General features: G+C 38.1%; 1 protein-coding gene across 1 annotated transcript in view; it reads right to left on the reverse strand.

Moving 5' to 3' along the window:
* The window catches only part of LOC140245167 (rhodopsin, GQ-coupled-like), a 36,137-nt gene extending 26,098 nt beyond the window's left edge, over window positions 1–10,039 (reverse strand). The window contains exons 1-2 of the mRNA XM_072324766.1: window positions 9,984–10,039; window positions 3,970–4,928 (exon numbers count right to left, since the gene is read on the reverse strand). Coding sequence (XP_072180867.1) covers window positions 3,970–4,845 — 876 coding nt within the window. The 5' untranslated portion in view covers window positions 4,846–4,928; window positions 9,984–10,039. The remainder of the gene's footprint in view (window positions 1–3,969; window positions 4,929–9,983) is intronic.
* Window positions 10,040–11,457: the final 1,418 nt, after the last annotated feature.

Genomic DNA, 11,457 nt, shown 5'->3' on the forward strand with positions numbered 1-11,457 from the left:
AAATTAGAATTAGTGATACCACAAATTTATTTCGTGATATCACATACTCGAATTTGTGATATCAAAAATTTATTTTGTGATATCACAAATTACCATTGGTTTTTCACGTGAAACCTATTTTTGATATCAAGAATTAGAATTTCTGATATCACAAATTCATTCAGTAATATCACAAATTGAATTTTTGATATCACGGATTCGAATATGTGATATCACAAATTGAATTTGTGATATCAAGAATGGATTTCCTGATATCACAAATTCAATTTCTTGATACCACAAATTAAGTTCATGTGCTACACTCACGGGAATTTGTGATATCACAAATTTCATTCTTGATATCAGAAATTTGATCTTTGGATATCACAAAATGGAATTCGTGATATAAGAAATTAATTCTAAATGTGAAAAAGGTTTGCCATACGACCGAGCGGGGAGGATGTGGGATCGGGGGCTCCCAGACCTGAAATTCAGCGACATGGTGCAACACTTTTGGTGAAATTTTCGTATATTTTCCTCTCAAAAAGGTAAGGAAAAATCAAAACTCACAGATCTATGAATACTAGAATCACGGTATCTTAGCTCTCTTTCCACGTGAGCGTCATCACTGTGTATGCTATAAGTGTATGGAAGTTGAGGGGGAGAGTGTGAGAGGGAGTATAGTTCCCTCCCACATGACGGAGATTTTGCATTTTTAGAATTGCAATAGAACGATCTACTTTTTTGTGGAATATTCGAGAATTATCAATCATACGCAAAGTTAACCGAGTCTACATGGGGGGGGGGACCGAGCAATTAAGGGGGGTTCAGAAGGGGTGGGGTTTCCCCCCCCCCCCCCTCCCATTCGAGGGAGCTTTAGTATTGAAATTAACGACCTGGTTTACACCTTTGGCGGAATACCCGAAAATTTGTATGAGACAAGTGTAGTATGTCTCTCATCTATGGAGGGAAACCAAGCGGGGGAAGGATTATGGCTAGCAGGTATTCCCCTCCCACATGAGAGAGCTGTTATATACCAACTGTATTATGATTGCAGTTCATCTATCTGGCGCACACTTTTGGCGGAATATGTGTAGCCATAATCAATGCATGGAGGGGAGGCTAATAGCAGGGGGAGGGTGTGGAAGGGGTTGTCCCCAGCCCCTCCCATACGAGCGAGCTTTTGCATTTTAAGAATTGAAATGGAAATATTTCGTATACACATACAAGACAGAATATTTGAGAAAGTGTCAATCAAAGAAGTGTACTAAATCTATGGATAAAAACTAATATCGAAAACGGCATTTTAAGGAATTATGAAAAACAAATATTCTCTTAAACCAGAAGTGATAGAGCTAATGTACTGCTATTTATAGTAAGTACGTTGATGAATGTATGTAATTTCAAGTTTGCTTAAAGCGGATCCTGGGGTGACCACCTAAGACTCGGGGATCAAAATGTTCACGTTTTCAGGTTATTTGTGCAAACCAAATGATGGATTTTTTTTCACCACACTTGAAAAGTAGCATTACTAGGATAATAGGATCTCACGTTGTTCAAATAGGCACCAAGCCTACCTTTGGGGGGGGGGCACTGAGGCATAAACCCTCCCACTTAATGAATTTAAGAAAAAAAAAGAAGAAATCTCTCTATAGAACAAGAAAGGATAGAGCGAATACCAGTGTCATTAGTAAGCACATTGATGACTGTAGTTTCAAGTTTGATTTTGCGTTGGGTATACATGGCGTCACTCTGTCCCGAAAGTGACACAGAATGGTCATTTATGAATATGGAATTCTGAATTTCGCACGAAGTTGACCCCACACCTGGTTAAAAACTGATCAGTAGCCAAAGCAAGTTCAACCTTTTTTGTAAGCAGCCTACGACACTCCACCGGCGGTTATAGGATGCTTTTAAGATGTCCTATAATACCTATATCCTATATGATATATATATATATACATACATATCATGACCTATACAGTCATGAAATATAAATATGATCTTATTCCAACCAACCCACCCTCATCCCACACCTCACTCGAAAGACTGAAATCTTACTACGGAAATACAATAAATGTCATATCCTACAAAAATTCGGAATAATAACGGAAGCACGTCTATCTAATGCCATTTTCACAGTCGTCTGGGGATGCCAACTGTGATTATTTGTAACAGCGTTTCTTTGGGTATGACTAAAATATTCTCTTTCAGAAACTTATCTGAAATAAACACAGGAATGGTCTTTGAAAAACGGGGTCTAGAAATTTCAACTACCCAAAATATTGCAAAATAGAACACTGAGAGTGCAATAGTGTAATCATTAGGCCATGAACCTGTCGGGGGTAAGATATTCGTTGATAAGCAGCTGGCAGAAGAAAACCGTTTCAAGATATTTAGCACTTATTACGGATACAAGGACAATACTACCATGCCGAAATTGATTCTCTCTTGGAACGCAAGGAATGATTATCTCGAGTGAAGAAATGCAACATGTGGCTATGATTATCTCAGGTGAAGGAAAGAACTCACACTCCTCCAAATGAAGCACTGAAGTGACTGATATTCAAATGCTAGTTAGAAAACTAAGTGGCTGAAGTGCATGCTTTGCGGGAAAAGGAGAAGCGGTCGTACATAAAGCAATATTCAAAGACTGTGCTTGCAGCAAAAAGAAAAAAAAAAGAAAAGAAAAAAGAAATACGTCTTTTCAAAAGAGTGGTGGAGAAGTGTACTCTGGCGTTGCTATGGGTACTTTGTGATTAGTGTGTGGATTACTGTTTGTCGGTAGCACATAAACATGTTACAGTGTACTACAAAACTAGTCACAGTGGCACACTGCCTCTTTATAGTTTCCGTTCTCTTTCATTTCCGATGTAAAGCAGATTTGTGGAGACTCACGGTAGGAATTTTCATCAACTTTACGTCAGCTCTTATATGAATAAGATGCGACCGGTGTGGATGACGGCCGGATCTGATGTATTATACGTAAATCGTTGTGAGATGTTTTACAAGATGACTCTGCTGAAAATAAACATTCTCTAGCATAACAATTATAAAACAACGAAAAGCAAATAAGTAGGTAAAACTTGAATAGCACTTAGTCAACAATAAACAAAAACATTATGTCAAGAGAAGTGTACGAACGAATAACGCTTGCATGCATGCCGCTCTCTGCTACAATGCTGATCTAACGTCCGCTCTACAGGACCTGTCTTCACAATTTAGATTTTGGGATTGCAGTCTGTCCTTTTTCCGGTCAGCTTAATTGTTCAGTTTTGTTCAGCTAGAGCACGCAGAGAACATGGAATCATTCATGTGTTGTTGTTGGTGGTGGTGGTGTTTGTTTGCTACCCCCCCCCCCCCCGGGGGGGGGGGGGCGGTAACTTACATCAGATACTGTCCAAGACTTAACAACTATTGAATTACAAGAAGGGTGTCCAAAGTAATACGGCTGATTGTTGTGACAATGGTAAGGATAACAAGAAGTGCAACCCTGAAAATCGTGCTACTGTTATCACTGCAGCTTCTGCCAATATTGGGGACATGATCATCGTTAGTGCAAAATTCCTCTGAATCCTCATAACGACACAGAGGGAAAATTCAGCATGTTTTTTATTCGTCAAAACAGTTTAATCTAAGAAGTGTCAAAGGAGGGGAAGTGACTCCTCACCAAGCTCTGCCGTTGCCCATTGCCACTATAACAACACTCCATATTTTACAGTTTCATCCATTGAAGTAAAAGGACGCTAAAAGAGCAGGTGAGAAATTGTCCTGTTTGATTAGCTTTGTTTATAATATTTCCTTTCTGCTGTTTAACATCCAAATTGATGTTTTGTATCATGAATGTTAAACAATTCTGTACCTATAGCAATTACATAATTATCTGTTCTCTATAAATGTTTGTTAAACCATGAAAAGAAATCATATTGTGTTTGCCAGATTTAAGGTTCTGAGAAGTATTTGTGTTTCGAAAAGTTTATTTCATCCTACCTCGTAGGGTATGACAGTGACAAAGAAGACCAGCGTGATGCCAAACATGAGACGGGAGAACTCTGCGGAAACACCTCGGATCATATCGACTTGTTTCATGTACTCGTCTCGGTTCCGTGGGCACACCATATCGATTCTTTGTCGCATCTGCCGCATGCATCGAGTGACGAACACGTTGCAGAATACGAGGACGGTAATATTAACCAGACTTTCCATCACTGTGATGTAATCGTAGGCCAAGTACACGCGAGAAGTCCAGTGCACCAAACTAGTGGTGCCGCTCTTGTTGAAGCACTGCACATGTACCGTTGTATTACAAACCTCCTCTTTTGCTGTTAATTCTCCCACTAAGTGGAAAGTGGACATAGCGAAGGAATATATTCCAAGCAAGAAAATGATTAAAAAGATGCGTTTTAATGTCACGCTATTGTCATAAAAGAAGGGTTTGAGTAGACTTAAATATCGCTCCACGCCCATTAGGATGACAACGCAACCAGAAAACCTGAGACATGTGGTGATCACGAAGGAGCCATAAAGGTAGCTTGCTCGGCCACCGATCCATGATCTTTGTAATACGGAGACAAGCCACATGTTTTCGCCAAACAGCAACCAAGTCAGGTCCGTCGCGCAGAGGACCAGGACCAGAACGTTTGGTATGTTGTAACTGCTCTGTACACTATGTTCTTGTTTCCGGCTGAACCAAAGCAACACCAGTGCTCCCGCGTTGGTAGTGACGCCTATAACAATGGTCAGTGTAGTCCTTATAGAGTCCATAACCGGACGGCATGCTTGCAGTTCTTCGGTGTATGCAGATGGACTGACAACAATGCCTGGCGAGTATGACGCCATTGAGAAGCAAGCCTCTCGAGTTGTCATTTTGCCGTGACTCTCAGTTTTGGATTGCAGATAATATCATTCATGTTCAAGTGCATTATTCCTGCATTTCTCGCGTGGCTTTTCTGGTGAGAGAAAATAGATATAAAAGAGAAAGAATAACATCAACAGTACACGACGTTAGAGACTTTAGTGGAGGCGCCAAAGAGTGACATCATAGTCAAGGTGTTGACAGTGATTTGTTTTAATCCCAAGAAACAATATTGAAAGTGTGTTGAATGAACAACTTTCCGTCATCCCTGTACTGAAAGGGTATTCCAGGTCTCACCAGTTTTTTCTCAATAATGGTGTGTAACTTTACATATTATATGTATGTCATGTTAACATGTGAAATACTTGTAAGCCAGTTCCCAAGAGATAGTGCTGATAGTAATAGACTCGTATAAGTTATATACGCAAAACGTGACAATGATTGCTGAAGTTAGAGACGATATGCTACATGAACTTTTTTTTTGCTGTGGAATATAGGATTAACTTAGAAAGAAATGTCCCCTTTTGCCTTGATGTTAATATATTAGTAACATGCGTGAGAGATTTTGCGTGCCCTTTAAGCACTCAGACTGAGGGGAAAGGACATTATAAATACCCCTTATAATAAATTACTACTACTTTTATTGTCATTATAATTATTATAGGTTTTGCCGGCCAATTTCGCACTTTTGTCAGTCCACTTGATAAAAGGTTCATTCAATTTAGCGAAAATCCTCGTCAATGCACATTCTGCCATTCAAAATTGCAACTTGTTCGTTCAATTTAGCGTTTCGATCAATGAAATTCGCACATATGCCTTTCGAATTCGTAAAACGGGCATTCAAATTGGCAAGTGCTCTTCAGTCATTCAAATTCGCCAGCACTGGCGGAAAATGGTATTTCAGTCATTCAATTTCGTGTATGGGCAGTCAAATTCCAAACATATTCATTCAAATTGGCGTAATGTCATTTCTATTTTGAAAAGACGAGAACCGTGATATTATATACGTATTTAAATGTGAATTTTTGTTTCATCCACACACTGTTAAGTATATATAGTAGGTATCTTTGACCCTAAATAACTCAAGTTTGTTGTTCTGTAACGCCCCTCTTCTTTCATACATGTTATCAGAACTAATACATGCACCAGTAACATAGATTCACTTCACTTTCTTATGTCCAGTCATGGCAGCACGAGTTAGATACAGGCGTATCTCTCAAGAAGACAGGGAAAGAATCATAGAAGCATTTGAGGGTAATAACCTTGACAAATTGATGGCTAGAGCTGATCCAAAAACTTTATTCCTAATGATGATTAACGCAATATAGCACCCAAATGAAAATAATGAAACATGCAGATGAAGAAATAATCACGCTGTAAATTGAAACCTCCTCCCAATTAATGTCAAAACAAATAATGAATTATGAAATAATGCTATCGAACAAATCGAAATAAATTATGAAATAATGCTATCGAACATTATAAACACATACGCATATTTTGAAAGTACTGTTGCAAAGGTGATATCAGAATAAAGAATGAATACGAAAATATGAAATTTTAAGATGCTTGCAAACAATACCGATGATGAATTAAAATGGAAAAAAGGAATAAAAGCATAAACGTGTCTCCTAAATTGAATGCAGTAAATTCGAAATTGGATGCCCAAGAATGAATTCGAATGAACGAGTGCAGCGTATACGTGATCACGTGACTATATCATGCTAAACTGAATGAACGATTTGCGAAATGGTGCTTGTCTTACGAATTTGAACTGAAAAAGTGCTGATTTGAATGATGTTAAAGGTAATTTGAATGCTCAAAAATGCATTTGAATGAAAAGATTATAAAACTGAAATACCGAACATGCCATCTAGGCTAAATTGTGCTAAATTGAATGCGGCAATTAGGAATTGGACTGAAAAAAGTGCAAAATTGGCCGGGAAAACCTATATTATAATCATCATCATCATCATTAGAAGATGTTGCTGTTTGTCTTCAGAAGCGGCTGCATATAGTCGGGTACCTAAGGGGGGGGGGGGTCACCGTGCACCCCCCCCCCCAGGACTCCTCGAAACTTACATTTTCAAGATCCTCATGACATACCAAAACATAATCAAGATGTTAACAGGAACGAAAAGTGGCTGTTCTAGGTGAAATTTAATGTATTCTATTGTTTTTCATAATTTCTTATGTATTTCTTTGTTTTTCAACTTTTTCAACTTTTGTTTTTTCTTTGTTTTTCTATTGGAAATTGTCACTGATCACTTTTCTACCATAATTAGCACAAAACTAATCAATGAAAGTGATTAATTGTAAAAATAATCAGGTTTTCATGACTTTCATGACAGAGCACCGTTTTCCATAGGAAATGTACACAAAAACACAAAATTGTGCCCGTTTTGGGACGACATTCCGTTACAAAAATGGGCGTGACTTCGCAAAAGTATGCGGGGAAGTTGCAAATTTGGTCTCAAAAGTTGCGTGAGACTTGAACAAAACAAAGTCAAGTAAGTTTTGAGGAGTCCTGGGGGTGCATGGTGACCCCCCCCCCCCCCCCCTTAGGTACCCGACTATGTAGGCCCTACATGTAAGCACATATACATACATACATAAGGACGGGGAGGGATCCGCCACCCCCCCCCCCCTTCAAAGTTTCGCGCTATAAATCTGTCGCGAGGCTTCTTGACTTTGTTTGGTCAAGTCTCGCACAACTTTTGAGACCAAATTTGCAACATCCGCGTATACTTTTGCGAAGTCACACCCATTATTGTAACGGTATGTCTCCCCAAAACGGGCACAATTTTGTGATTTTGTGTACATTTCCTATGGAAAACAGGACAGTGCTCTGTCATGAAGGTCATGAAAACCTGATTATTTTTACAATTAATCACTTTCATTGATTAGTTTTGTGCTAATTATGGTAGAAAAGTGGTCAGTGACAATTTCCAATAGAAAAACAAAGAAAAAAACAAAAGTTGAAAAAGTTGAAAAACAAAGAAATACATAAGAAATTATGAAAAACAATAGAATACATTAAATTTCACCTAGAACAGCCACTTTTCGTTCCTGTTAACATCTTGATTATGTTTTGATATGTCATGAGGATCCTGAAAATGTAAGTTTCGAGGAGTCCTGGGGGGGGGGGGTGCACGGTGACCCCCCCTTAGGTACCCAAGTAATAAGCACACTGTCGTGTTCATGTTTGCCAATTGTTATAATTACCAATGATATGTACGATTGTATACAAAGATGTCACCGTTGATTCGTTGTCAGATGATTTCTGTATTAAGAAGAACAGTGTATGTAGTAAAGTTTTGATTTTACGTGATTGAGTTAACCAGTGATGCCGTGATGATTTACAATGTTTTAGAATATGCTAGGCTAGAGGAGAACTCTAGTTCCAGAATGATTTCTTATTCATGATATCCCATTTTATTGTTTGTATTGTGTGGGGTGGGGGGAGATAGAGGAGAGAGAGGGGGCATTTTGCCGAAGTAGTGCTGTTAAGTCACAGTGTGTCAGGTGTTAAATCGCAATTAGTTACTAGATAAGTCAAGCTGTTGATTGCTAGAAAGTTCTAGTAACGTAGATATGTCTAGCTGTTGGTAGAGTCTTCTGGAAGGCTAAGCTTTTGAGGCTATACTAAAGTTGATGATATCTGTACAATCATATTTTGAATCACTGGTGTTATAAACACAGTTAAGTTTCACCTCCCAGTTACTCCCTGATATTACCTTACAATACACCTTGTTGGCTTGATGTCCCCGCTCATCAAATACCACTAGATAAATTACTCCTCTTGCCCCCCCCCCCCCAAAAAAAAAAAAAAAAAAACACACACAATAAAATCGCCGTAATACATTTGACGCTTTTGTATGATCTCACACAGACATATTGCTTTTTGAGAGTATTTTGTTAAAATAAAAGATCTACATCATTTTCAAGTAGGTGAGTATATGCTTCATGAAAAATAAATCCACAGCACTTTCCTGCAGTATAACTATAGTTCATTAGATATGTCCATTAATAAATATCCTACCAGGCAAGAATATCATTTACCTTGACACTGTTAGAGCAAGACATGTTTGTTATATGGCGGGCCAAGATTTTGAATGCTCCTTCACTTGCTGTACTTAAAAGTAAACTGAAGTGGGTAAATCTTATAAATAGAACATTGTGTGAGCAGTAATTCCCTGGATAAGTATTTTGTTTCTGTTCCGACCATGAAAGCATTATCTGTTTTGTATATTCAAATGACTCTACCAACTGTCCTTCCTCTCTCTCTCTCATTCTTCAACTCCCGTCGTTGAGGCGTTTGCGTTTGTTGTGGTTTTGTTCGCACTTTGGTGTGCCTTCCGTCATTCCCTTGTCCCGTTGTATCCCGTTTGTTAGTCTCGTCTCTGCTGGATTTATGCACATTATTTACTCATATTAACCAGCTCAATACTTTGGTATATTTATGGAAATATTTTCATTTAATTTTCAATTGATTAAGTGATATTATGTACTGCATGTGGTGACCACGCATTTTTGTTTTCTTGTAAGTATGTCGCAACTGGCGGGAAGAACAATCTACAAGCTTCGCTTTTTAGTGGGTCCCCATCTCCATCTCTCAAATTATTATTCATCCCACAAATGTCTCACTTCTTTGAATTCTCATCACAAATATAATGTGCCCTACTTTTTGATAGTCTATGTTGACATATTTTTCCTTTCATTTGCATTGTACGCATGTGATATAGGTTATGTTGGAGATAAACAAATAAAGAATGATGAAAAATATAGACTACGACATCATTTCATTGAAAAATTTATGCCTTCGCCATCGAAGAGCTAAGATAGAAACTGCACCGTGGACTTCAGTTTCAGATCAATGTGTTTTGCCTTTTCCATCGCTTGTCATAATTTGTCATATTTACTCCACTTGGGTAATTAGGAGCAGTAATTTTTATATCATTAGTACTGCTCTAATATCAATCTGCAATAAAAGCAAACACCTGACGACAAAATATTTACACACGAATAAAAACGATGGCAGTTTTGGATCGCAGTTCTCAAACGCTTAGTGGCCGCGACGGAATGAACGACCTTTGAACGCGTCTGATCAATACGACTAAAAAGGACGAGTTTCAGAAATGTTTCTAACCGGTATCTCGTCGTATCATGGCCCCAGAGTGTTGTTGTTGGTGTTCTTCTTCTTCTTCTTCTTCTTCTTCTTCTTCTTCTTGGTGTTGCTGTTAAAACAAAACCATTTTATAATATATCAAGTACATCGTACATTTATTTTGTATGGTTGCTGTGCTTCAGAAATTTTGTGTTCTGATGTAAAACATCCCTCTTTTGAAAGTCTTTCCCCAAATACTTTCAAATTCAAGTTCAGGTTGTTTTATTTCACCTCCAAAAAGTTGAGGATACAAAAAAAATGTTTGAATATACAAATAATGACACAAAATCAGTATAACAATGTAATAAACATAATAACATGAAATAAAGAAACAGGGAATTGTTAACAGATATACAAATAAATGTTATTGTGTATATCTTTATTGTAAACCTCGAACAAAGTTGTTGGAAACGGAGGGAACTGCTAAAATGCAGAGCGTGTAGTATGCAGTCCCTCATTAAAAAAAAAATGAAAGAATATATATATATATATATATATATATATATATATATATATAAACAAAAAATCAAATTGCAAAGCTACAAAATGAACTAAAAAAAATTAAGCTACAAACGACTTTCCATTATAGACTTACGGGATTACCAACAGATAACTCCTTCTTAAACTTATCTGTGAAAAATGAAGTCGAATTTGATCTGTCGCTAAGGAAAAGACACTTCCTGTAAATTACGTTCATTTTTTTTTTAAATCTTAACTTCACTCAAGTTCAAGAAAAGTTATTGCTTTTAATGATGTATATAGTAGTAGTACGTCTGTTTGCAAGGACGGTTTCTGAGAGGTTTGTTACGGCACATTTTGGTAAATCGGCACATTTTGGTAAATTACCAAAATGTGCAAATTACCAAAATGTGCCGATTTACCAAAATGTGCCGATAGTGCACCTATACCTGACGGGATCAACTGTTACCAAAATGTGCAGTTAAAAGTGGATTTGCCTGCACATTTTGGTAACTGAACTAAAAACCCATGGATGGGCTTGAGATTTATAATACGGTCAAGGAGTTAAGGTGATATGGTCCTCCTGCAGCAGTAAAGACAGGCAAGACACCTATTTAGCTCACCCGAGCCGAAGGCTCGAGTAAGCTATTGCGATTGCTTTTCATGCGGGTATGCTGTGTGACCTGTGTGCTAGGTGCGTGGGGCTGACAACTCAGTGAAGGAATTCCTCTGAACGAACGGCAGAAGTACCACAGAATGTCATTAATTTGGCCGCATACGGGGACTGCGTGGGAGTTACCTGCGAGGTGCTGCCGCTAAGGGCCTCCTACTGGCGTTCTACGTGTACCTCTGCGGGCAATTCCCACGACTCACCCGGAAAAAGTTTTGGTCATGCTGTTCATTGACCCTACCTGCCAAAATATCAAAAATCCTTTATAAATTCCCCAACAATTCTTGGATCACTACCAAAATTAATCATTTGTTACTTGTATCATTC

This window comes from Diadema setosum, chromosome 22, assembly GCF_964275005.1.
Source record: "Diadema setosum chromosome 22, eeDiaSeto1, whole genome shotgun sequence".
NCBI classification, from domain to species: domain Eukaryota; kingdom Metazoa; phylum Echinodermata; class Echinoidea; order Diadematoida; family Diadematidae; genus Diadema; species Diadema setosum.